The following is a 27,703-nucleotide window of genomic DNA, read 5'->3' as shown; positions in this document are numbered from 1 at the left end:
AGAGACAGAGATAGAGAGCGATACAGAGATAGAGAGATACAGACAGAGAGAGACAGAGAGAGATAGAGATACAGAGATAGAGAGACACAGACAGAGAGAGACAGAGATAGAGTGCGATACAGAGATAGAGAGATACAGACAGAGAGAGACAGAGAGAGATAGAGATACAGAGATAGAGAGATACAGACAGAGAGAGACAGAGATAGAGAGCGATACAGAGATAGAGAGATACAGACAGAGAGAGACAGAGAGAGATAGAGATACAGAGATAGAGAGACACAGACAGAGAGAGATAGAGAGAGATAGAGATACAGAGATAGAGAGACACAGACAGAGAGAGATAGAGAGAGATAGAGATACAGGGATAGAGAGATACAGACAGAGAGAGACAGAGAGAGATAGAGATACAGAGATAGAGAGACACAGACAGAGAGAGACAGAGATAGAGAGCGATACAGAGATAGAGAGATACAGACAGAGAGAGACAGAGAGAGATAGAGATACAGAGATAAAGAGACACAGACAGAGAGAGAGAGAGAGAGATAGAGATACAGAGATAGAGAGACACAGACAGAGAGAGACAGAGAGAGATAGAGATAGAGAGATAGACAGAGAGAGACAGAGAGAGATAGAGATACAGAGATAGAGAGACACAGACAGAGAGAGATAGAGAGAGATAGAGATAGAGAGATACAGACAGAGAGAGACAGAGAGAGATAGAGATACAGAGATAGAGAGACACAGACAGAGAGAGATAGAGAGAGATAGAGATACAGAGATAGAGAGACACAGACAGAGAGAGATAGAGAGAGATAGAGATACAGGGATAGAGAGATACAGACAGAGAGAGACAGAGAGAGATAGAGATACAGAGATAGAGAGACACAGACAGAGAGAGACAGAGATAGAGAGCGATACAGAGATAGAGAGATACAGACAGAGAGAGACAGAGAGAGATAGAGATACAGAGATAAAGAGACACAGACAGAGAGAGAGAGAGAGAGATAGAGATACAGAGATAGAGAGACACAGACAGAGAGAGACAGAGAGAGATAGAGATAGAGAGATAGACAGAGAGAGACAGAGAGAGATAGAGATACAGAGATAGAGAGACACAGACAGAGAGAGATAGAGAGAGATAGCGATACAGAGACAGAGAGAGATAGCGATACAGAGACAGAGAGATACAGAGATAGAGAGACACAGACAGAGAGAGACAGACAGCCAGTGCTGGGAGGGAAAATGGCCATCAGATATTCAATGTTATCCTATCTCTGCACTGTATCTGTTGCTGCTGTTGGGGAGAGCGTTTAGTACAGGATTTCCTTACCTGAAGTACTGCCCACTGACAGTCTCCAGCTCTGGGTCCACGGCACAGTGAATGGTGGTCTGAGCCCCTTGCTTGGGGGTCTTCAGGCAGATGTAGAATGGAGCGACAAGCAAACGCACCCACAGTGGCTGGTTACACATCATCGTGCGGGTCATAGCTGTCCAGAGAATACCTGGGTGCACAGCATTAACTGTCACACCTGTTCCTGGAGGCACATGGAACAGAGAGACTGTTTAACTGACTGATAACACAACGACACATTCACAACTCTCCAAATAATACTACACAGGTACAGTACGGGGGTTAGATACAGAGTAAAACTCCCTCTACACTGTCCCCCATCAAACACTCCCAGAACAGGTACAGTACGGGGGGTTAGATACAGAGTAAAACTCCCTCTACACTGTCCCCATCAAACACTCCCCAGGACAGGTACAGTACGGGGGTTAGATACAGAGTAAAACTCCCTCTACACTGTCCCCCATCAAACACTCCCAGAACAGGTACAGTAGGGGGGTTAGATACAGAGTAAAGCTCCCTCTACACTGTCCTCATCAAACACTCCCAGAACAGGTACAGTAGGGGGGTTAGATACAGAGTAAAGCTCCCTCTACACTGTCCTCATCAAACACTCCCAGAACAGGTACAGTAGGGGGGTTAGATACAGAGTAAAGCTCCCTCTACACTGTCCTCATCAAACACTCCCAGGACAGGTACAGTACGGGGGTTAGATACAGAGTAAAGCTCCCTCTACACTGTCCTCATCAAACACTCCCAGAACAGGTACAGTAGGGGGGTTAGATACAGAGTAAAGCTCCCTCTACACTGTCCTCATCAAACACTCCCAGGACAGGTACAGTACGGGGGTTAGATACAGAGTAAAACTCCCTCTACACTGTCCCCATCAAACACTCCCAGAACAGGTACAGTAGGGGGGTTAGATACAGAGTAAAGCTCCCTCTACACTGTCCCCATCAAACACTCCCCAGGACAGGTACAGTACGGGGGTTAGATACAGAGTAAAACTCCCTCTACACTGTCCCCATCAAACACTCCCAGGACAGGTACAGTAGGGGGGTTAGATACAGAGTAAAACTCCCTCTACACTGTCCCCATCAAACACTCCCCAGGACAGGTACAGTACGGGGGTTAGATACAGAGTAAAACTCCCTCTACACTGTCCCCATCAAACACTCCCAGGACAGGTACAGTAGGGGGGTTAGATACAGAGTAAAACTCCCTCTACACTGTCCCCATCAAACACTCCCAGGACAGGTACAGTACGGGGGTTAGATACAGAGTAAAACTCCCTCTACACTGTCCCCCATCAAACACTCCCAGGACAGGTACAGTACGGGGTTAGATACAGAGTAAAACTCCCTCTACACTGTCCCCATCAAACACTCCCCAGGACAGGTACAGTACGGGGGTTAGATACAGAGTAAAGCTCCCTCTACACTGTCCCCATCAAACACTCCCAGGACAGGTACAGCCCGGGGTTAGATAAAGAGTAAAACTCCCTCTACACTGTCCCCATCAAACACTCCCCAGGACAGGTACAGTACGGGGGTTAGATACAGAGTAAAGCTCCCTCTACACTGTCCCCATCAAACACTCCCAGGACAGGTACAGCCCGGGGTTAGATAAAGAGTAAAGCTCCCTCTACACTGTCCTCATCAAACACTCCCAGGACAGGTACAGTACGGGGGTTAGATACAGAGTAAAACTCCCTCGACACTGTCCCCATCAAACACTCCCAGGACAGGTACAGTACAGGGGTTAGATACAGAGTAAAGCTCCCTCTACACTGTCCCCCATCAAACACTCCCAGGACAGGTACAGTACGGGGGTTAGATACAGAGTAAAGCTCCCTCTACACTGTCCCCCATCAAACACTCCCAGGACAGGTACAGTACGGGGGTTAGATACAGAGTAAAGCTCCCTCTACACTGTCCCTGGTACCTTGCATTCGACGAGCAAGTTCTCGAGTGAAGAGGATGTTTGCTAACTTGCTTTGACAGTAAGCGACGAGCGGATCGTAGCATTCCTTCATGTTGATGTCATTGAAACGGATTTTACCTGTGGAGATCAGGGAGGCAAAAAGCGGCTGTGTTAGAGGAGGTTGGAAGTCGGGGTCAGAGGGAGGGAGGCATTGAGGAGTGTGGAGGGGATGGAAGGAGGGGATGGAGGGAGGGAAGGGGGAATTCGCGTCTCTCTCCAGCTCCTTTCCCCACCTCAGGCACCTCACAGTCAATGGAGGAGTTTTTTTCTGAAGTGTGGTCTCTGTTTTAATGTACAGATGGTGCAGTCAATTTATGCACAGCAAGATCCCACAAACAGCAATGTGATAATGACCCAGATCACCCGCATTAATGATGTTGGTTGAGGGATAACTTTCGGCCCCAGGACACTGGGCAGAACTCCCCCCCCCACCCCCCTCCACCCCAACCGACACCCAAGCCCCCCAGCTCTTCGTCCAAGAGTGACCGTGGGATCTTTTCCATCCACCTGAGAGGGCAGATGGGAGCCTCATCCTAAAGACAGCCCCTCCAACAGTGCGGCACTCCCTCAGTACTGACCCTCCGACAGTGCGGCACTCCCTCAGTACTGACCCTCCGACAGTGCGGCACTCCCTCAGTACTGACCCTCCGACAGTGCGGCGCTCCCTCAATACTGACCCTCCGACAGTGCGGCACTCCCTCAGTACTGACCCTCCGACAGTGCGGCTCTCCCTCAGTACTGACCCTCCGACAGTACGGTACTCCCTCGGTACTGAACCTCCGAAAGTGCGGCTCTACCTCAGTACTGACCCTCCGACAGTACGACACTCCCTCGGTACTGAACCTCCGAAAGTGCGGCTCTCCCTCAGTACTGATCCTCCGACAGAGCGGCGCTCCCTCAGTATTGACCCTCCGACAGTGCGGCACTCCCTCAGTACTGACCCTCCGACAGTGCGGCACTCCCTCAGTACTGACCCTCCGACAGTGCGGCACTCCCTCAGTACTGACCCTCCGACAGTGCGGCGCTCCCTCAGTACTGACCCTCCGACAGTGCGGCTCTCCCTCAGTACTGACCCTCCAACAGTGCGGCACTCCCTCAGTACTGACCCTCCGACAGTGTGGCAGTCCCTCGGTACTGACCCTCCAACAGAGCCGATCTCCCTCATTACTGACCCTCCGACAGTGCGGCTCTCCCTCAGTACTGACCCTCCGACAGTGTGGCAGTCCCTCGGTACTGACCCTCCGACAGTGCGGCTCTCCCTCAGTACTGACCCTCCGACAGTGCGGCACTCCCTCAGTACTGACCCTCCGACAGTGCGGCACTCCCTCAGTACTGACCCTCCGACAGTGCGGCTCTCCCTCAGTACTGACCCTCCGACAGTACGACACTCCCTCAGTACTGAACCTCCGAAAGTGCGGTGCTCCCTCAGTACTGACCCTCCGACAGTGCGGCGCTCTCTCAGTACTGACCCTCCGACAGTGCGGCTCTCCCTCAGTACTGACCCTCCGACAGTGCGGCTCTCCCTCAGTACTGACCCTCCGACAGTGCGGCTCTCCCTCAGTACTGACCCTCCGACAGTGCGGCTCTCCCTCAGTACTGACCCTCCGACAGTACGGCACTCCCTCGGAACTGCCCCTCCGACAGTGCGGCTCTCCCTCAGTACTGACCCTCGACAGTACGGCACTCCCTCAGTACTGACCCTCCGACAGTGCGGCACTCCCTCAGTACTGACCCTCCGACAGTGCGGCTCTCCCTCAGTACTGACCCTCCGACAGTACGGCACTCCCTCGGTACTGAACCTCCGAAAGTGCGGTGCTCCCTCAGTACTGACCCTCCGACAGTGCGGCGCTCTCTCAGTACTGACCCTCCGACAGTGCGGCTCTCCCTCAGTACTGACCCTCCGACAGTACGGCACTCCCTCAGTACTGACCCTCCGACAGTACGGCACTCCCTCGGTACTGACCCTCCGACAGTGCGGCTCTCCCTCAGTACTGACCCTCCGACAGTGCGGCTCTCCCTCAGTTCTGACCCTCCGACAGTACGGCACTCCCTCAGTACTGACCCTCCGACAGTGCGGCACTCCCTCAGTACTGACCCTCCGACAGTGCGGCTCTCCCTCAGTACTGACCCTCCGACAGTACGGCACTCCCTCGGTACTGAACCTCCGAAAGTGCGGTGCTCCCTCAGTACTGACCCTCCGACAGTGCGGCGCTCTCTCAGTACTGACCCTCCGACAGTGCGGCTCTCCCTCAGTACTGACCCTCCGACAGTGCGGCTCTCCCTCAGTACTGACCCTCCGACAGTGCGGCGCTCTCTCAGTACTGACCCTCCGACAGTACGGCACTCCCTCAGTACTGACCCTCCGACAGTACGGCACTCCCTCGGTACTGACCCTCCGACAGTGCGGCTCTCCCTCAGTACTGACCCTCCGACAGTACGGCACTCCCTTAGTACTGACCCTCCGACAGTGCGGCACTCCCTCAGTACTGACCCTCCGACAGTGCGGCTCTCCCTCAGTACTGACCCTCCGACAGTACGGCACTCCCTCAATACTGACCCTCCGACAGTACGGCACTCCCTCGGTACTGCCCCTCCGACAGTGCGGCTCTCCCTCAGTACTGACCCTCCGACAGTACGGCACTCCCTCAGTACTGACCCTCCGACAGTGTGGCACTCCCTCAGTACTGACCCTCCGACAGTGCGGCTCTCCCTCAGTACTGACCCTCCGACAGTACGGCACTCCCTCGGTACTGAACCTCCGAAAGTGCGGTGCTCCCTCAGTACTGACCCTCCGACAGTGCGGCGCTCTCTCAGTACTGACCCTCCGACAGTGCGGCTCTCCCTCAGTACTGACCCTCCGACAGTACGGCACTCCCTCAGTACTGACCCTCCGACAGTACGGCACTCACTCGGTACTGACCCTCCGACAGTGCGGCTCTCCCTCAGTACTGACCCTCCGACAGTGCGGCTCTCCCTCAGTTCTGACCCTCCGACAGTACGGCACTCCCTCGGCACTGAACCTCCGAAAGTGCGGTGCTCCCTCAGTACTGACCCTCCGACAGTGCGGCGCTCCCTCAGTACTGACCCTCCGACAGTGCGGCACTCCCTCAGTACTGACCCTCTGACAGTGCGGCTCTCCCTCAGTACTGACCCTCCGACAGTACGGCACTCCCTCGGTACAGAACCTCCGAAAGTGCGGTGCTCCCTCAGTACTGACCCTCCGACAGTGCGGCTCTCCCTCAGTACTGACCCTCCGACAGTGCGGCTCTCCCTCAGTACTGACCCTCTGACAGTGCGGCGCTCTCTCAGTACTGACCCTCCGACAGTGCGGCTCTCCCTCAGTACTGACCCTCCGACAGTGCGGCTCTCCCTCAGTACTGACCCTCCGACAGTGCGGCGCTCTCTCAGTACTGACCCTCCGACAGTACGGCACTCCCTCAGTACTGACCCTCCGACAGTGCGGCACTCCCTCAGTACTGACCCTCCGAAAGTGCGGCTCTCCCTCAGTACTGACCCTCCGACAGTACGGCACTCCCTCGGTACTGAACCTCCGAAAATGCGGTGCTCCCTCAGTACTGACCCTCCGACAGTGCGGCGCTCTCTCAGTACTGACCCTCCGACAGTGCGGCTCTCCCTCAGTACTGACTCTCCGACAGTGCGGCTCTCCCTCAGTACTGACCCTCCGACAGTGCGGCGCTCTCTCAGTACTGACCCTCCGACAGTACGGCACTCCCTCAGTACTGACCCTCCGACAGTACGGCACTCCCTCGGTACTGACCCTCCGACAGTGCGGCTCTCCCTCAGTACTGACCCTCCGACAGTACGGCACTCCCTTCGTACTGACCCTCCGACAGTGCGGCACTCCCTCAGTACTGACCCTCCGACAGTGCGGCTCTCCCTCAGTACTGACCCTCCGACAGTACGGCACTCCCTCAATACTGACCCTCCGACAGTACGGCACTCCCTCGGTACTGCCCCTCCGACAGTGCGGCTCTCCCTCAGTACTGACCCTCCGACAGTACGGCACTCCCTCAGTACTGACCCTCCGACAGTGTGGCACTCCCTCAGTACTGACCCTCCGACAGTGCGGCTCTCCCTCAGTACTGACCCTCCGACAGTACGGCACTCCCTCGGTACTGAACCTCCGAAAGTGCGGTGCTCCCTCAGTACTGACCCTCCGACAGTGCGGCGCTCTCTCAGTACTGACCCTCCGACAGTGCGGCTCTCCCTCAGTACTGACCCTCCGACAGTACGGCACTCCCTCAGTACTGACCCTCCGACAGTACGGCACTCCCTCGGTACTGACCCTCCGACAGTGCGGCTCTCCCTCAGTACTGACCCTCCGCCAGTGCGGCTCTCCCTCAGTTCTGACCCTCCGACAGTACGGCACTCCCTCGGCACTGAACCTCCGAAAGTGCGGTGCTCCCTCAGTACTGACCCTCCGACAGTGCGGCACTCCCTCAGTACTGACCCTCCGACAGTGCGGCGCTCCCTGAGTACTGACCCTTCGACAGCGCGGTGCTCCCTCAGTACTGACCCTCTGACATTGCGGCACTCCCTCAGTACTGACCCTCCGACAGTGCGGCGCTCCCTCAGTACTGACCCTCCGACAGTGCGGCGCTCCCTGAGTACTGACCCTTCGACAGCGCGGTGCTCCCTCAGTACTGACCCTCCGACATTGCGGCGCTCCCTCAGTACTGACCCTCCGACAGTGCGGCGCTCTCTCAGTACTGACCCTCCGACAGTGCGGCTCTCCCTCAGTACTGACCCTCCGACAGTGTGGCTCTCCCTCAGTACTGACCCTCCGACAGTGCGGCGCTCTCTCAGTACTGACCCTCCGACAGTACGGCACTCCCTCAGTACTGACCCTCCGACAGTACGGCACTCCCTCGGTACTGACCCACCGACAGTGCGGCTCTCCCTCAGTACTGACCCTCCGACAGTACGGCACTCCCTTAGTACTGACCCTCCGACAGTGCGGCACTCCCTCAGTACTGACCCTCTGACAGTGCGGCTCTCCCTCAGTACTGACCCTCCGACAGTACGGCACTCCCTCAATACTGACCCTCCGACAGTACGGCACTCCCTCGGTACTGCCCCTCCGACAGTGCGGCTCTCCCTCAGTACTGACCCTCCGACAGTACGGCACTCCCTCAGTACTGACCCTCCGACAGTGTGGCACTCCCTCAGTACTGACCCTCCGACAGTGCGGCTCTCCCTCAGTACTGACCCTCCGACAGTACGGCACTCCCTCGGTACTGAACCTCCGAAAGTGCGGCGCTCTCTCAGTACTGACCCTCCGACAGTGCGGCTCTCCCTCAGTACTGACCCTCCGACAGTACGGCACTCCCTCAGTACTGACCCTCCGACAGTACGGCACTCCCTCGGTACTGACCCTCCGACAGTGCGGCTCTCCCTCAGTACTGACCCTCCGACAGTGCGGCTCTCCCTCAGTTCTGACCCTCCGACAGTACGGCACTCCCTCGGCACTGAACCTCCTAAAGTGCGGTGCTCCCTCAGTACTGACCCTCCGACAGTGCGGCGCTCCCTCAGTACTGACCCTCCGACAGTGCGGCACTCCCTCAGTACTGACCCTCTGACAGTGCGGCTCTCCCTCAGTACTGACCCTCCGACAGTACGGCACTCCCTCGGTACAGAACCTCCGAAAGTGCGGTGCTCCCTCAGTACTGACCCTCCGACAGTGCGGCTCTCCCTCAGTACTGACCCTCCGACAGTGCGGCTCTCCCTCAGTACTGACCCTCTGACAGTGCGGCGCTCTCTCAGTACTGACCCTCCGACAGTGCGGCTCTCCCTCAGTACTGACCCTCCGACAGTGCGGCTCTCCCTCAGTACTGACCCTCCGACAGTGCGGCGCTCTCTCAGTACTGACCCTCCGACAGTACGGCACTCCCTCAGTACTGACCCTCCGACAGTGCGGCACTCCCTCAGTACTGACCCTCCGACAGTGCGGCTCACCCTCAGTACTGACCCTCCGACAGTGCGGCACTCCCTCAGTACTGACCCTCTGACAGTGCGGCTCTCCCTCAGTACTGACCCTCTGACAGTGCGGCGCTCTCTCAGTACTGACCCTCCGACAGTGCGGCTCTCCCTCAGTACTGACCCTCCGACAGTGCGGCTCTCCCTCAGTACTGACCCTCCGACAGTGCGGCGCTCTCTCAGTACTGACCCTCCGACAGTACGGCACTCCCTCAGTACTGACCCTCCGACAGTGCGGCACTCCCTCAGTACTGACCCTCCGACAGTGCGGCTCACCCTCAGTACTGACCCTCCGACAGTGCGGCACTCCCTCAGTACTGACCCTCTGACAGTACGGCACTCCCTCGGTACAGAACCTCCGAAAGTGCGGTGCTCCCTCAGTACTGACCCTCCGACAGTGCGGCTCTCCCTCAGTACTGACCCTCCGACAGTGCGGCTCTCCCTCAGTACTGACCCTCTGACAGTGCGGCGCTCTCTCAGTACTGACCCTCCGACAGTGCGGCTCTCCCTCAGTACTGACCCTCCGACAGTGCGGCTCTCCCTCAGTACTGACCCTCCGACAGTGCGGCGCTCTCTCAGTACTGACCCTCCGACAGTACGGCACTCCCTCAGTACTGACCCTCCGACAGTGCGGCACTCCCTCAGTACTGACCCTCCGACAGTGCGGCTCACCCTCAGTACTGACCCTCCGACAGTACGGCACTCCCTCGGTACTGAACCTCCGAAAATGCGGTGCTCCCTCAGTACTGACCCTCCGACAGTGCGGCGCTCTCTCAGTACTGACCCTCCGACAGTGCGGCTCTCCCTCAGTACTGACCCTCCGACAGTGCGGCTCTCCCTCAGTACTGACCCTCCGACAGTGCGGCGCTCTCTCAGTACTGACCCTCCGACAGTACGGCACTCCCTCAGTACTGACCCTCCGACAGTACGGCACTCCCTCGGTACTGACCCTCCGACAGTGCGGCTCTCCCTCAGTACTGACCCTCCGACAGTACGGCACTCCCTTAGTACTGACCCTCCGACAGTGCGGCACTCCCTCAGTACTGACCCTCCGACAGTGCGGCTCTCCCTCAGTACTGACCCTCCGACAGTACGGCACTCCCTCAATACTGACCCTCCGACAGTACGGCACTCCCTCGGTACTGCCCCTCCGACAGTGCGGCTCTCCCTCAGTACTGACCCTCCGACAGTACGGCACTCCCTCAGTACTGACCCTCCGACAGTGTGGCACTCCCTCAGTACTGACCCTCCGACAGTGCGGCTCTCCCTCAGTACTGACCCTCCGACAGTACGGCACTCCCTCGGTACTGAACCTCCGAAAGTGCGGTGCTCCCTCAGTACTGACCCTCCGACAGTGCGGCGCTCTCTCAGTACTGACCCTCCGACAGTGCGGCTCTCCCTCAGTACTGACCCTCCGACAGTACGGCACTCCCTCAGTACTGACCCTCCGACAGTACGGCACTCCCTCGGTACTGACCCTCCGACAGTGCGGCTCTCCCTCAGTACTGACCCTCCGACAGTGCGGCTCTCCCTCAGTTCTGACCCTCCGACAGTACGGCACTCCCTCGGCACTGAACCTCCGAAAGTGCGGTGCTCCCTCAGTACTGACCCTCCGACAGTGCGGCGCTCCCTGAGTACTGACCCTTCGACAGCGCGGTGCTCCCTCAGTCCTGACCCTCCGACATTGCGGCGCTCCCTCAGTACTGACCCTCCGACAGTGCGGCGCTCCCTCAGTCCTGACCCTCTGACAGTGCTGCGCTCCCTCAGTACTGACCCTCCGACAGTGCGGCGCTCCCTCAGTACTGACCCTCCGACAGTACGGCGCTCCCTCAGTACAGACCCTCCGACAGTGCTGCGCTCCCTCAGTACTGACCCTCCGACAGTGCGGCGCTCCCTCAGTACTGACCCTCCGACAGTGCGGCGCTCCCTCAGTACTGACCCTCCGACAGTGCAGCACTCCCTCAGTACTGACCCTCCGACAGTGCTGCGCTCCCTCAGTACTGACCCTCCGACAGTGTGGCCCTCCCTCAGTACTGACCCTCCGACAGTGCTGCGCTCCCTCAGTACTGACCCTCCGACAGTGCGGCGCTCCCTCGGTACTGACCCTCCGACAGTGCGGCGCTCCCTCAGTACTGACCCTCCGACAGTGCTACGCTCCCTCGGTACTGACCCTCCGACAGTGCGGCGCTCCCTCGGTACCGACCCTCCGACATTGCGGCGCTCCCTCGGTACTGACCCTCCGACAGTGCGGCGCTCCCTCGGTACTGACCCTCCGACAGTGCGGCGCTCCCTCAGTACTGACCCTCCGACAGTGCGGCGCTCCCTCAGTACTGACCCTCCGACAGTGCGGCGTTCCCTCAGTACTGACCCTCCGACAGTGCGGCGCTCCCTCGGTACTGACCCTCCGACAGTGCGGCGCTCCCTCAGTACTGACCCTCCGACAGTGCTACGCTCCCTCGGTACTGACCCTCCGACAGTGCGGCGCTCCCTCGGTACCGACCCTCCGACATTGCGGCGCTCCCTCGGTACTGACCCTCCGACAGTGCGGCGCTCCCTCAGTACTGACCCTCCGACAGTGCGGCGCTCCCTCAGTACTGACCCTCCGACAGTGCTACGCTCCCTCGGTACCGACCCTCCGACATTGCGGCGCTCCCTCAGTACTGACCCTCCGACAGTGCGGCGCTCCTTCAGTACTGACCCTCCGACAGTATGGCACTCCCTCGCTACTGCCACTGGGTGAGTGTGAGGCCTGGATTATGGGGCGCAGGTCCCTCGCTTTCCCTCAGTCCCGAGTCTCTCCCAGAGAGCTGCATTCCTGAACAGCCCTGGTTCCAGGGGTCAGTCCAGATTGGCTGCTCCTTATTGGCCAAGGCAACCTGGTTTGACCTGGCCCCTTGATGACCAGACGGTCTCTCATGGCAATGCCAACGCCCCTTCACCCCGCTCCTCCCCGCTCCGCCCCGGGGAACGCAGCGTGGGCCGATACTAGACTGACCGATTCTGTGAGCCCGGCTTGACACATTAATGATTCGACTGGGCGCACTGCCCTTGAGGAGGTCCAGGAGGAGGATGGTCAGCAGGAAGTGGCCAAAGTGGTTGACGCCTATTTGCAACTCGAAACCGTCCTCGGTCACCTCTCTCGGTCCGATGGGAGCCCCTGCAGGACGATAAAAGGAGAGAGAGGGGGAGCGGGGAAGAGGTGAAAGGAGAGAAGATGTAACCCGCGAGAGGCAGAGAAACCAAGGCGTTGACCAGAGGTTTTCACCTCCGGACCCCCCGAAGGCGCCTCACACCCCCTGGAGGGGTTTCTATTCTGAAGTGTGGTCACTGTTGTTATGTAGGAAGCTCAGCAGCCGACCTGCGCACAGCAAGATCCCACAGACAGCAGGGCGGTAAGGACACGGACAACTGTTTTTGTTGAGGTGACGGCGCTCGGGAAGGGGGCAAGGGGCTCACAGATGACACCAGGCCCGGTTGAGGTCGCCACACTCGAGGTAGCTGTCTCTGTTCCTCCTGCCGCCCCACAGTGGGGGTTGTTGGGGGCGGAGGGGGGGGTGGGGGTGAGGAGGGGGGAGGGTGGTGAGGGGAAGGCAGGTGGATTATGGTCAACGCCTTTCTCGCTTGTTTCAGATCGCGGCCCCACGGATTCCCTCAGGCGGGCAAGATCTGGGCAACTGCTGTTACCCGCGATGCAACACTCGGTCGAAGAGCACCGGCTGAACTAACAGTCTTGCCATGTTGCCTCGTTGAGGTGGTGGGGGAAGGTCTTCCCCTGCCTTACATCCGAACTACATTGAGATACCCACATCCCTATCCCCCAAAACCACTCCCTTACCCCCCAAAACCACAGCCTTACCCCAAAAACACACCTTTACCCTCCAAAAACACACCTTTACCTCCAAAATCACAGCCGTACCCCATAAACACACCTTTACCCCCAAAACCACTCCCGTACCCCCCAAAACCACAGCCTTCCCCTAAAAACACACCTTTACCCCCAAAACCACTCCCATACCCCCCAAAACCACAGCCTTACCCCAAAACCACAGCCTTACCCCAAAAACACACCTTTATCCCCCAAAACACACCTTTACCCCCAAAACCACTCCTGTACCCCCCAAAACCACAACCTTATCCCAAAAACACACCTTTACCCCAAAAACACACCTTTATCCCCAAAACCACACCTTTACCCCAAAACCACAGCCTTACCCTAAAACAACACCTTTACCCCAAAAACACACCTTTACCCCAAAACCACTACCTTACCCCAAAACCACACCCTGACCCCAAAAACACACCTTTACCCCCAAAACCACACCTTTACCCCAAAACCACAGCCTTACCCTAAAACAACACCTTTACCCCAAAAACACACCTTTACCCCAAAACCACAACCTTACCCCAAAACCACACCCTGACCCCAAAAACACACCTTTACCCCCAAAACCACACCTTTACCCCCAAACCACAGCCTTACCCCAAAACAACACCTTTACCTCCAAAACACACCTTTACCCCAAAACCACAACCTTACCCCAAAACAACACCTTTACCCCCAAAACACACCTTTACCCCAAAACCACAGCCTTACCCCAAAACAACACCTTTACCCCCAAAACACACCTTTACCCCCAAAACCACACCCTTACCCCCAAAACCACACCCTGACCCCAAAAACACACCTTTACCCCCAAAACACACCTTTACCCCCAAAACCACACCCTTGCCCCCAAAACCACACCCTGACCCCAAAACCACACCTTTACCCCCAAAAACACACCTTTACCCCCAAAACCACACCCTTACCCCAAAAACACACATTTACCCCCCAAAACACACCCTTACCCCAAAACTACACCTTTACCCCAAAACCACACCCTGACCCCCAAAACCACACCTTTACCCCCAAAACCACACCTTTACCCCCAAAACACACCCTTACCCCCAAAAACACACCCTTACCCCCAAAACACACCTTTACCCCCAAAACACACCTTTACCTCAAAACCACACCCGTACTCCAAAACCACACCCTTACCCCCAAAACCACACCCGTACCCCAAAAGCACACCTTTACACCAAAAACACACCTTTACACCAAAAACACACCCTTACCCCCAAAAACACACCCTTACCCCAAAACCACACCTTTACCCCCAAAACCACACCCTTACCCCCAAAAACACACCCTTACCCCCCAAAACACACCATTACCCCAAAACACACCATTACCCCCAAAACACACCGTTACCCCCCAAAAACCACACCCTTACCCCCAAAACACTCCCTTACCCCAAAACACTCCCTTACCCCCAAAACCACACCCTTAGCCCCAAAACCACACCCTTACCCCCTAAAATCAAACCCTTGCCCCCAAAATAAATCCTTACCCCCAAAATCAAGCCCTTACCCTAAAACCAACCCTTACCCCCAATTTCAAGCCCTTATCCCAAACCAAACTCTTCCCCTAAAATCAAACTCTTAACCCCAAAACCAAAGCTTACTCCCAATTCCAACCTTAACACTCAAAACCAAACCCTTACCCCCAATTCCAACCCCTACCCCAAAACCAAACCCTTGCCCCCAAAATCAAGCCTTTACCCCCAAATTCAAACCCTGCTCCCCAAAAAAATCCATGCCCCCAAAATCAAACCCTAACCCCCAATTTCAAGCCCTTATCCCAAACCAAACTTTTACCCCTAAAATCAAACTCGTAACCCCAAAACCAACACTTACCCCCAATTCCAACCCTTGCCCCAAAACCAAACCCTTACCCCAATTCCAACCTTAACCCTCAAAACCAAACCCTTATCCCCCAAACCAAACCCTTACCCCCAATTCCAACCTTAACCCTCAAAATCAAACCCTTACCCCCAATTCCAACCTTACCCCACAAAACCAATGCTTACCCCCAATTCCAACCCTTACCCACAAAACCAACCCCCAATTTCAAGCCCTTATCCCAAACCAAACTTTTCCCCTAAAATCAAACTCTTAACCCCAAGACCTATGCTTACCCCCAATTCCAACCCTTGCCCCAAACCAAACCCTTACCCCAAAACTAAACCCTTACCCCAATTCCAACCCTTACCCCCAAAACTAAACCCTTACCCCCAATTCCAACCTTTACCCGCAAGACCAAAGCTTACCCCCAATTCCAACCCTTACCCCAAAACTAAACACTTACCCCAATTCCAACCTTTACCCCAAACCAACCCTTCCCCCCAATTTCAAGCCCTAACCCCCAAACCAAACCCTTACCCCCAAAACCAATCCCTTACCCCCAAAACCAAACACCCAAAACCAAACACTTTGTGAGGGGCATGTCATGCCTCACAAGCCTTATTGAATTCTTTGAAGATGTGACAAAACACATTGATGAAGGAAGAGCAGTGGATGTGGTGTATATGGATTTTAGCAAGGCGTTTGATAAGGTTCCCCATGGCAGGCTCATTCAGAAAGTAAGGAGGCATGAGATACAGGGAAATTTGGCTGTCTGGATACAGAATTGACTGGCCCTTAGAAGACAGAGGGTGGTGGTAGATGGAAAGTATTCAGCCTGGAGCTCGGTGACCGGTGGTGTTCCACAAGGATCTGTTCTGGGACCTCTGCTCTTTGTGATTTTTATAAATGACTTGGATGAGGAAGTGGAAGGCTGGGTTAGCAAGTTTGCCGATGACACAAAGGTTGCTGGAGCTGTGGATAGTGTGGAGGGCTGTTGCAGGTTGCAACGGGACATTGACAGGATGCGGAGCTGTGCTGAGATGAGTCAGATGTTGGGAGTCTTCTATAGACCTCCGAATAGTTCCAGAGATGTAGAGGAAAGGGTAGCGAAGATGAATCTCGACAGGGGCGAGAGTAACAGGGTAGTTGTTATGGGGGACTTTAACTTTCCAAATATTGGCTGGAAATACTATAGTTCGAGTACTTTAGATGGGTCTGTTTTTGTCCAGTGTGTGCAGGAGGGTTTTCTGACACAGTATGTGGACAGGCCAACCAGGGGCGATGCCACATTGGATTTGGTACTGAGTAATGACCCCGGCCAGGTGTTAGATTTAGATGCAGGTGAGCACTTTGGTGATAGTGATCACAATTCGGTTAGGTTTACCTTAGCGATGGGCAGGGACAGGTATATACCGCAGGGCAAGAATTATAACTGGGGGAAAGGAAATTATGATGCGATTAGGCAAGATTTAGGATGCGTAGGATGGGGAAGGAAACTGCAGGGGATGGGAACAAACGAAATGTGGAGCTTATTCAAGGAGCAGCTACTGCGTGTCCTTGATAAGTATGTACCTGTCAGGCAGGGAGGAAGTTGTCGAGCAAGGGAGCCGTGGTTTACTAAAGAAGTTGAAGCGCTTGTCAAGAGGAAGAAGAAGGCTTATGTTAGGATGAGACGTGAAGGCTCAGTTAGGGCGCTTGAGAGTTACAAGCTAGCCAGGAAGGATGTAAAGGGAGAGCTAAGAAGAGCAAGGAGAGGACATGAGAAGTCATTGGCGGATAGGATCAGGGAAAACCCTAAGGCTTTCTATAGGTATATCAGGAATAAAAGAATGACTAGAGTTAGATTAGGGCCAATCAAGGATAGTAGTGGGAAGTTGTGTGTGGAATCAGAGGAGATAGGGGAAGTGTTAAATGAATATTTTGCGTCAGTATTTACAGTAGAGAAAGAAAATGTTGTCGAGGAGAATACTGAGATACAGACTACTAGGCTAGATGGGATTGAGGTTCACAAGGAGGAGGTGTTAGCAATTTTGGAAAGTGTGAAAATAGATAAGTCCCCTGGGCCAGATGGGATTTATCCTAGGATTCTCTGGGAAGCCAGGGAGGAGATTGCAGAGCCTTTGTCCTTGATCTTTATGTCGTCATTGTCGACAGGAATAGTGCCGGAAGACTGGAGGATAGCAAATGTTGTCCCCTTGTTCAAGAAGGGGAGTAGAGACAGCCCTGGTAATTATAGACCTGTGAGCCTTACTTCGGTTGTGGGTAAAATGTTGGAAAAGGTTATAAGAGACAGGATTTATAATCATCTTGAAAAGAATAAGTTCATTTGCGATAGTCAGCACGGTTTTGTGAAGGGTAGGTCGTGCCTCACAAACCTTATTGAGTTTTTCGAGAAGGTGACCAAACAGGTGGATGAGGGTAAAGCAGTGGATGTGGTGTATATGGATTTCAGTAAGGCGTTTGATAAGGTTCCCCACGGTAGGCTATTGCAGAAAATATGGAAGTATGGGGTTGAAGGTGATTTAGAGCTTTGGATCAGAAATTGGCTAGCTGAAAGAAGACAGAGGGTGGTGGTTGATGGCAAATGTTCATCCTGGAGTTTAGTTACTAGTGGTGTACCGCAAGGATCTGTTTTGGGGCCACTGCTGTTTGTCATTTTTATAAATGACCTGGAAGAGGGTGTAGAAGGGTGGGTTAGTAAATTTGCGGATGACACGAAGGTCGGTGGAGTTGTGGATAGTGCCGAAGGATGTTGTAGGGTACAGAGGGACATAGATAGGCTGCAGAGCTGGGCTGAGAGATGGCAAATGGAGTTTAATGCGGAAAAGTGTGAGGTGATTCACTTTGGAAGGAGTAACAGGAATGCAGAGTATTGGGCTAATGGGAAGATTCTTGGTAGTGTAGATGAGCAGAGAGATCTTGGTGTCCAGGTAAATAAATCCCTGAAGGTTGCTACCCAGGTTAATAGGGCTGTTAAGAAGGCATATGGTGTGTTAGCTTTTATTAGTTGGGGGATCGAGTTTCGGAGCCACGAGGTCATGCTGCAGCTGTACAAAACTCTGGTGAGACCGCACCTGGAGTATTGCGTGCAGTTCTGGTCACCGCATTATAGGAAGGATGTGGAAGCTATGGAAAGGGTGCAGAGGAGATTTACTAGGATGTTGCCTGGTATGGAGGGAAGGTCTTACGAGGAAAGGCTGAGGGACTTGAGGTTGTTTTCGTTGGAGAGAAGGAGGAGGAGAGGTGACTTAATAGAGACATATAAGATAATCAGAGGGTTAGACAGGGTAGATAGTGAGAGTCTTTTTCCTCGGATGGTGATGGCAAACACGAGGGGCCATAGCTTTAAGTTGAGGGGTGATAGATATAGGACAGATGTCAGAGGTAGTTTCTTTACTCAGAGAGTAGTAGGGGCGTGGAACGCCCTGCCTGCAACAGTAGTAGACTCGCCAACTTTAAGGGCATTTAAGTGGTCATTGGATAGACATATGGATGAAAATGGAATAGTGTAGGTCAGATGGTTTCACAGGTCGGCACAACATCGAGGGCCGAAGGGCCTGTACTGCGCTGTAATATTCTAATTCTAATACTAACCCCCAATTCCAACCCTTACCCCGAAACCCAAACCCTTACCCCCAATTCAAACCCTTACCCCAAAACCAAAGCCTTACCCCCAATTCCAACCCTTACCCCCAAACCCAAACCCTTACCCCCAATTCAAACCCTTACCCCCAAACCCAAACCCTTACCCCCAATTCAAACCCTTACCCCCAAACCCAAACCCTTACCCCCAATTCAAACCCTTACCTGCCTTACCCCCACTCCACACCAAAACCTTTACCCCAAAATGCTTCCCCCATCGCCCCCTCCCTCAGGCCTGCTGCCCCCACCTGCGTTGTTGATGAGTATGTCTACGCGCACCTCGTTCTCCATGATCTCCTTGGCGAAGCAGTGGATAGAGTCAAGGGAGGCCAGATCCAGTCTGTAGACCACGATGTTGTCGTTGCAAATGGATTCCCTGAGCTGCTCCGCCACCAGCTCACTCTTCTGCAGGTCCCTGCACGCCATGATCACCCGGGCACCTGGAGGGGGCACAAGCAGGGGAGGGGTAAAGGGAAGGGGCAGTCCGTCAGTGGAGGGTAGGTGTCTGAGAAGGGGATGGGTGAGTCGGGCACACTGCCTGTCTCTGGGGGGGGGGCAGTTTCGGGGGTATATACCTTGCCAATGAGTGGGCCAAACCATTTCTCTTGGCAAAGATGGGTCAAATGGCCTCTTTCTGTGCTGTTTTGACTCGATGACTCCACTCGGTGCGGGGGGCGGGTTAGCCAGTGAGTGGGATGTACCATTCCCCAATAGGGGTGGGCGAGGGGGTGTAACCGGTGAGTGGAATCTGCCATTCCCCAATGGAGGTGGGGGGTGAGGCAGTGAGTGGGATGTACTATTCGCTGGAGGTGGGTGGGGGTGTTGGGGGGGGGGGGTTAGCCAGTGACTGGGATGTACCATTCCCTAATAGGGGTGGGTGAGGGGGGGTGCAACCAGTGAGTGGAATCTACCATTCCCCAATGGAGGTGGGGGGGTTAGGCAGTAAGTGGGATGTTCCATTCTCTGGAGGGCGGTGGGGTTAGCCAGTGAGTGGGATGTACCATTTCCTAATAGGGGTGGGGGTGGGATAGCCAGTGAGTGGAATCTCCCATTCCCAATGGGAGTGGGGGGGGGGGGTTAGGCAGTGAGTGGGATGTACCATCCCCCCAGGGGGTGGGTGGGTGTTGACAGCGCCCTCACCTCTTTGCGCCATATCCCGCACAGTCTCTCTGCCGATCCCGCTGTTGGCTCCAGTGATGATGACCGTTTTCCCGTCCAACCTCTTGAGGCATTTACAGACGCCTCCAGCCAGCCAATTCCGCAAAATCAGGATACTTGCCCCTTGGAGACAAAACAGGAGTTGTCACGATGGGGGTCAGAGCGACAAGGACCTCTCATCGAGGAGGTGAGCGACTCCACAGCAGGCAAGAGATTTCTATTAGATCATGAGTTCAAGCCCCATAATACAGGCCTGACACTCCCCCAGTGCCAGTACTGAGGGAGTGCCGTACTGTCAGAGGGTCAGTACTGAGGGAGTGCCGTACTGTCGGAGGGTCAGTACTGAGGGAGCGCCGCACTGTCGGAGGGTCAGTACTGAGGGAGCGCAGCACTGTCGGAGGGTCAGTACTGAGGGAGCGCCGCACTGTAGGAGGGTCAGTACTGAGGGAGCGCCGCACCGACGGAGGGTCATTACTGAGGGAGTGCCGTACTGTCAGAGGGTCAGTTCTGAGGGAGTGCCGCACTGTCGGAGGGTCAGTACTGAGGGAGAGCCGCACTGTCAGAGGGTCAGTACTGAGGGAGTGCCGCACTGTCGGAGGGTCAGTACTGAGGGAGCGCCGCATTGTCGGAGGGTCAGTACTGAGAAAGCGCCGCACTGTCGGAGGGTCAGTACTGAGGGAGCGCTGCACTGTCAGAGGGTCAGTTCTGAGGGAGTGCCGCACTGTCGGAGGGTCAGTACTGAGGGAGCGCTGCACTGTCAGAGGGTCAGTTCTGAGGGAGTGCCGCACTGTCGGAGGGTCAGTACTGAGGGAGCGCCGCATTGTCAGAGGGTCAGTTCTGAGGGAGTGCCGCACTGTCGGAGGGTCAGTACTGAGGGAGCGCTGCACTGTCAGAGGGTCAGTTCTGAGGGAGTGCCGCACTGTCGGAGGGTCAGTACTGAGGGAGCGCTGCACTGTCAGAGGGTCAGTTCTGAGGGAGTGCCGCACTGTCGGAGGGTCAGTACTGAGGGAGCGCCGCATTGTCGGAGGGTCAGTACTGAGGGAGTGCCGCACTGTCGGAGGGTCAGTACTGAGGGAGTGCCGCATTGTCGGAGGGTCAGTACTGAGGGAGCGCCGCACTGTCGGAGGGTCAGTACTGAGGGAGCGCCGCACTGTCGGAGGGTCAGTACTGAGGGAGCGCCGCACTGTCGGAGGGTCAGTACTGAGGGAGTGCCGCATTGTCGGAGGGTCAGTACTGAGGGAGTGCCGCACTGTCGGAGGGTCAGTACTGAGGGAGTGCCGCATTGTCGGAGGGTCAGTACTGAGGGAGTGCCGCATTGTCGGAGGGTCAGTACTGAGGGAGTGCCGCATTGTCGGAGGGTCAGTTCTGAGGGAGTGCCGCATTGTCGGAGGGTCAGTACTGAGGGAGCGCCGCATTGTCAGAGGGTCAGTACTGAGGGAGTGCCGCACTGTCGGAGGGTCAGTACTGAGGGAGTGCCGCATTGTCGGAGGGTCAGTACTGAGGGAGCGCCGCATTGTCAGAGGGTCAGTACTGAGGGACCGCCGCACTGTCGGAGGGTCAGTTCTGAGGGAGTGCCGCATTGTCGGAGGGTCAGTACTGAGGGAGCGCCGCATTGTCAGAGGGTCAGTACTGAGGGAGTGCCGCACTGTCGGAGGGTCAGTACTGAGGGAGTGCCGCATTGTCGGAGGGTCAGTACTGGGGGAGCGCCGCACTGTCGGAGGGTCAGTACTGAGGGAGTGCCGCATTGTCGGAGGGTCAGTACTGAGGGAGCGCCGCACTGTCGGAGGGTCAGTACTGAGGGAGTGCCGCATTGTCGGAGGGTCAGTACTGAGGGAGCGCCGCACTGTCGGAGGGTCAGTTCTGAGGGAGCGCCGCATTGTCGGAGGGTCAGTACTGAGGGAGTGCCGCACTGTCAGAGGGTCAGTACTGAGGGATTGCCGCACTGTCAGAGGGTCAGTACTGAGGGAGTGCCGCATTGTCGGAGGGTCAGTACTGAGGGAGCGCCGCATTGTCGGAGGGTCAGTACTGAGGGAGCGCCACACTGTCGGAGGGTCAGTTCTGAGGGAGCGCCGCATTGTCGGAGGGTCAGTACTGAGGGAGTGCCGCACTGTCAGAGGGTCAGTACTGAGGGATTGCCGCACTGTCGGAGGGTCAGTACTGAGGGAGCCCCGCACTGTCGGAGGGTCAGTACTGAGGGAGCGCCGCACTGTCGGAGGGTCAGTACTGAGGGAGCGCTCACTGTCGGAGGGTCAGTACTGAGGGAGCGCTCACTGTCGGACGGTTAGTACTGAGGGAGCGGTCACTGACAGAGGGTCAGTATTGAGGGAGTGCTGCACTGTCGGAGGGTCAGTACTGAGGGAGCGCTGCACTGTCAGAGGGTCAGTTCTGAGGGAGTGCCGCACTGTCGGAGGGTCAGTACTGAGGGAGCGCCGCATTGTCGGAGGGTCAGTACTGAGGGAGTGCCGCACTGTCGGAGGGTCAGTACTGAGGGAGTGCCGCATTGTCGGAGGGTCAGTACTGAGGGAGCGCCGCACTGTCGGAGGGTCAGTACTGAGGGAGCGCCGCACTGTCGGAGGGTCAGTACTGAGGGAGCGCCGCACTGTCGGAGGGTCAGTACTGAGGGAGTGCCGCATTGTCGGAGGGTCAGTACTGAGGGAGTGCCGCACTGTCGGAGGGTCAGTACTGAGGGAGTGCCGCATTGTCGGAGGGTCAGTACTGAGGGAGTGCCGCATTGTCGGAGGGTCAGTACTGAGGGAGTGCCGCATTGTCGGAGGGTCAGTTCTGAGGGAGTGCCGCATTGTCGGAGGGTCAGTACTGAGGGAGCGCCGCATTGTCAGAGGGTCAGTACTGAGGGAGTGCCGCACTGTCGGAGGGTCAGTACTGAGGGAGTGCCGCATTGTCGGAGGGTCAGTACTGAGGGAGCGCCGCATTGTCAGAGGGTCAGTACTGAGGGACCGCCGCACTGTCGGAGGGTCAGTTCTGAGGGAGTGCCGCATTGTCGGAGGGTCAGTACTGAGGGAGCGCCGCATTGTCAGAGGGTCAGTACTGAGGGAGTGCCGCACTGTCGGAGGGTCAGTACTGAGGGAGTGCCGCATTGTCGGAGGGTCAGTACTGGGGGAGCGCCGCACTGTCGGAGGGTCAGTACTGAGGGAGTGCCGCATTGTCGGAGGGTCAGTACTGAGGGAGCGCCGCACTGTCGGAGGGTCAGTACTGAGGGAGTGCCGCATTGTCGGAGGGTCAGTACTGAGGGAGCGCCGCACTGTCGGAGGGTCAGTTCTGAGGGAGCGCCGCATTGTCGGAGGGTCAGTACTGAGGGAGTGCCGCACTGTCAGAGGGTCAGTACTGAGGGATTGCCGCACTGTCAGAGGGTCAGTACTGAGGGAGTGCCGCATTGTCGGAGGGTCAGTACTGAGGGAGCGCCGCATTGTCGGAGGGTCAGTACTGAGGGAGCGCCACACTGTCGGAGGGTCAGTTCTGAGGGAGCGCCGCATTGTCGGAGGGTCAGTACTGAGGGAGTGCCGCACTGTCAGAGGGTCAGTACTGAGGGATTGCCGCACTGTCGGAGGGTCAGTACTGAGGGAGCCCCGCACTGTCGGAGGGTCAGTACTGAGGGAGCGCCGCACTGTCGGAGGGTCAGTACTGAGGGAGCGCTCACTGTCGGAGGGTCAGTACTGAGGGAGCGCTCACTGTCGGACGGTTAGTACTGAGGGAGCGGTCACTGACAGAGGGTCAGTATTGAGGGAGTGCTGCACTGTCGGAGGGTCAGTACTGAGGGAGCGCAGCACTGTCGGAGGGTCAGTACTGAGGGAGCGCTCACTGTCGGAGGGTCAGTACTGAGGGAGCGCTCACTGTTGGACGGTTAGTACTGAGGGAGCGGTCACTGACAGAGGGTCAGTATTGAGGGAGTGCTGCACTGTCGGAGGGTCAGTACTGAGGGAGCGGTCACTGACAGAGGGTCAGTATTGAGGGAGTGCTGCACTGTCGGAGGGTCAGTACTGAGGGAGCGCAGCACTGTCGGAGGGTCAGTACTGAGGGAGCGCCGCATTGTCGGAGGGTCAGTACTGAGGGAGTGCCGCACTGTCAGAGGGTCAGTACTGAGGGATTGCCGCACTGTCAGAGGGTCAGTACTGAGGGAGCCCCGCACTGTCGGAGGGTCAGTACTGAGGGAGCGCCGCACTGTCGGAGGGTCAGTACTGAGGGAGCGCTCACTGTCGGAGGGTCAGTACTGAGGGAGCGGTCACCGACGGAGGGTCAGTACTGAGGGAGTGCTGCACTGTCGGAGGGTCAGTACTGAGGGAGTGCCGCACTGTCGGAGGGGCCGTCTTTCAGGATGTGACGTTAAACCCGAGACCCCCGTCTGCCCTCTCGGGTGGATGTAAAAGGTCCCACGGCCTGGAGTGGGAGAAGAGTGGGGTGAGGTGCGGGCGGGGTGAGTTCTCCCCAGTGTCCCGGGGCCGATATTAATTCCTCAACACAACACTCAGAATCACCTCCAGTCCCTCTCTCCTGTAACAGTTAACCTCCTGATCTTAAAGAAATGTGCACTCTCTCGCAACCCCTCTCTCTCCCACTCTCTTCCTCTCTTGCTCCCTCTCATTGTTGCTCATTTTCTCTTCTTTTTGCCCTCTCTCTTCTGCCTCTTTCTCGCTCTGTCATTCTCTCACTCTCCTGCACTCTCTCTCTATCACGACAACAACATACATCTCTATAGCATCTTTAACTGAGTAACACATCCCTGCGGTTCTTCACAGGAGTGTAAATCAGACAGAATTTCACCCTGAGCCATATCAGCAGATATTAGGGACCAGTTTAACAATAGTTTAACAATTGTTACACCAGTTGTTTAACCAGTTCATAGACCATTCTCTCATTCTCTCTCTCATTCTCCCTCTCCCTCTCCCTCTCATTCTCCCTCTCCCTCTCTCTCATTCTCTCCCTCTCTCATTCTCCCTCTCCCTCTCTCATTCCCCCTCTCTCTCTCTCCCTCTCCCTCTCTCTCATTCCCCCCCTCTCTCTCTCCCTCTCTCTCCCTCTCCCTCCCTCTCTCATTCTCTCCCTCTCTCATTCTCCCTCTCCCTCTTTCATTCACCCTCTCTCTCTCTCTCTCTCTCTCCCTCTCCCTCTTTCATTCACCCTCTCTCTCTCTCTCTCCCTCTCCCTCCCTCTCTCATTCTCTCTCTCTCTCTCCCTCTCCCTCTCTCATTCTCCCTCTCCCTCTCTCATTCCCCCTCTCTCTCTCCCCCTCTCTCTCTCTCTCCCCCTCTCTCTCCCTCTCCCTCTCTCTCTCATTCTCTCCCTCTCTCATTCTCCCTCTCCCATTCCCCCTCTCTCTCTCCCCCTCTCTCTCCCTCTCCCTCTCTCTCCCTTTCCCTCTCTCTCTCTCTCGCCCTCTCCCTCTTTCATTCACCCTCTCTCTCTCTCTCTCTCTCTCCCTCTCCCTCCCTCTCCCATTCCCCCTCTCTCTCTCCCCCTCTCTCTCCCTCTCATCTCTCTCCCTTTCCCTCTCCCTCTCTCTCCCTTTCCCTCTCTCTCTCTCTCTCCCTCTCCCTCCCTCTCTCATTCTCCCTCTCCCTCTCCCATTCCCCCTCTCTCTCTCCCCCTCTCTCTCCCTCTCCCTCTCTCTCCCTTTCTCTCTCTCTCTCTCTCTCCCTCTCCCTCTCACCTGCGACGGCCACTCCTGCGATTACGTACATGTGCTTCGAGAGGAACTGCAGCGCCGATTTGAAGCATTCGTACGAGACAGTGGCAGTGGCAAAGGCCGCCTCGGTGGAGGTAATTACCAGCGTCCTCTTCATCTCCCTTGAGCTGTGCTCCTCACATAGGACGAGGGGACGGGAAAGGGGAAAAATAAATAAAAGAAGGAAACGCGACCTCAAGCTCGCGTTGCACAGACCGAGGGGGCTGCGAAACGCACCGTGGTGGCTCAATCAAAGTTTCTGAGCGGGGTCCGAGAGCTTTCCCGCGTAGCAACGGTCGCCGCGGCGATGGTTGCACAGGGTGGAGGGGGCGGGGGGGGGACGCTTTGTGACATCACACCCGGCGACCAATCAGCAATGGTGACATCACGACCCCCCTCCGGCCAATTGGATCAGGTTCCCCGGCCTTTGGGTCAATTGACCCCAGCGGAGGTCGCGCTAGAGCATCAGGAACAGGAGCTGGAGTGGGGCCATGCGGCCCCTCGATCCTGCTTCCCCCCCCCCCCCCCCCTCAACGTCCAATACGATCACGGCTGATCTTCTATCTCCAATCCCACATTCCCGCCCCATCCCTCGATTCCCCAAGTGCCTGAATATCCATCAATCTCAGTCTGGAATATACTCAACGAGGGAGCATCCACAGCTCTCTGGGGGGAGAGAATTCCAAAGATTCACAACCCTCCGAGTGGAGAAATTTCTCCCCATCTCAGTCCAAAATGACCAACCCCTTATCCTGACACTGTGACCCCCGTGATCGAGACTCTTCAGCCGGGGAGTGGGGGGGAAACAGCCTCTCAGTATCTACCCTGTCAAACCCCTCCCAGAATTTTATCCTGAGACTGTGACCCCCGTGTTCGAGACTCTCCAGCCGGGAAGTGGGGGAGTGGGGGGGAAACAGCCTCTCAGTATCTACCCTGTCAAACCCCTCTCAGAATGTTATACCTTTCAATGTGATCACCTCTCATCTAAACTCCAGGGAATATCGGCCCGTTCTACTCAATCTCTCCCCATAGGACAATCCCCGGGAATCTGTCCAGTGAAGCTCCGTTGTGCTCTCTCTCGGGCAGGTACATCCTTGCTCAGGTACGGAGACCAACACTGTACACGTCCTCCAATGCTCAGTTTGACTCATGGCTGAGGAGGCCCTCGAAGACCCAGCAAGCCTCGTTTGACTTTCCTTTTCCTCCTTACAGTGCCCCGGAGTCTGGTCAAGCTCCAGATAGGCTTCTGCCAACGTGTCCCAGTGGGTCGCACTCGGACCTCAGAGGCAGAAGGTCGGGGGTTCCCCCAATCCAGAGACTGGAGCCCCATAAACCAGGACCAACACTTCCCCCCGGTGTCAGTACTGAGGGAGAGCCGCACTGTTGGAGGGTCAGTACTGAGGGAGTGCCGCACTGTCGGAGGGTCAGTGCTGAGGGAGAGCCGCACTGTTGGAGGGTCAGTACTGAGGGAGTGCCGCACTGTCGGAGGGTCAGTACTGAGGGAGCGCCGCACTGTCGGAGGGTCAGTACTGAGGGAGCGCCGCACTGTGGGAGGGTCAGTACTGAGGGAGCGCCGCACTGTCGGAGGGTCAGTACTGAGGGAGCGCCGCACTGTCGGAGGGTCAGTACTGAGGGAGCGCCGCACTGTCGGAGGGTCAGTACTGAGGGAGCGCCGCACTGTCAGAGGGTCAGTACTGAGGGAGCGCCGCACTGTCGGAGGGTCAGTACTGAGGGAGCGCCGCACTGTCGGAGGGTCAGTACTGAGGGAGCGCCGCACTGTCGGAGGGTCAGTACTGAGGGAGCGCCGCACTGTCGGAGGGTCAGTACTGAGGGAGTGCCGCACTGTCGGAGGGTCAGTATTGAGGGTGCGCTGCGCTGTACGAGGGTCAGTACCGAGGGAGCGCCGCACTTTCGGAGGGTCAGTACTGAAGGAGTGCCGCACTGTCGGAGGGTCAGTACTGAGGGAGTGCCGCACTGTCGGAGGGTCAGTACTGAGGGAGGGCTGCATTGTCGGAGGGTCAGTACTGAGGGAGCGCCGCACTGTCGGAGGGTCAGTACTGAGGGAGCGCCGCACTGTCGGAGGGTCAGTACTGAGGGAGCGCCGCACTGTCAGAGGGTCAGTACTGAGGGAGCGCCGCACTGTCGGAGGGTCAGTACTGAGGGAGCGCCGC

At 56.5% G+C, this 27,703-nt stretch overlaps 1 protein-coding gene across 1 annotated transcript; it reads right to left on the bottom strand.

Annotated features, from left to right (window-relative positions):
- Positions 1–1,326: 1,326 nt before the first annotated feature.
- Positions 1,327–25,650, bottom strand: LOC137358362 (retinol dehydrogenase 12-like). The gene is made up of 6 exons (XM_068024304.1): positions 25,518–25,650; positions 19,838–19,978; positions 18,946–19,137; positions 12,324–12,485; positions 3,293–3,409; positions 1,327–1,535 (listed from the first exon to the last, which is right to left on the bottom strand). Exons 1-6 carry the CDS (start codon positions 25,648–25,650, stop codon positions 1,327–1,329), a joined length of 954 nt encoding a protein of 317 aa, XP_067880405.1.
- Between the last annotated feature and the right edge of the window lie 2,053 nt (positions 25,651–27,703).

This window comes from Heterodontus francisci, chromosome 49, assembly GCF_036365525.1.
Source record: "Heterodontus francisci isolate sHetFra1 chromosome 49, sHetFra1.hap1, whole genome shotgun sequence".
Classification (NCBI taxonomy): Eukaryota; Metazoa; Chordata; class Chondrichthyes; order Heterodontiformes; family Heterodontidae; genus Heterodontus; species Heterodontus francisci.
Note: the sequence above shows the minus strand (reverse complement) of the source record. Positions and strands in the feature narration are given on the sequence as shown.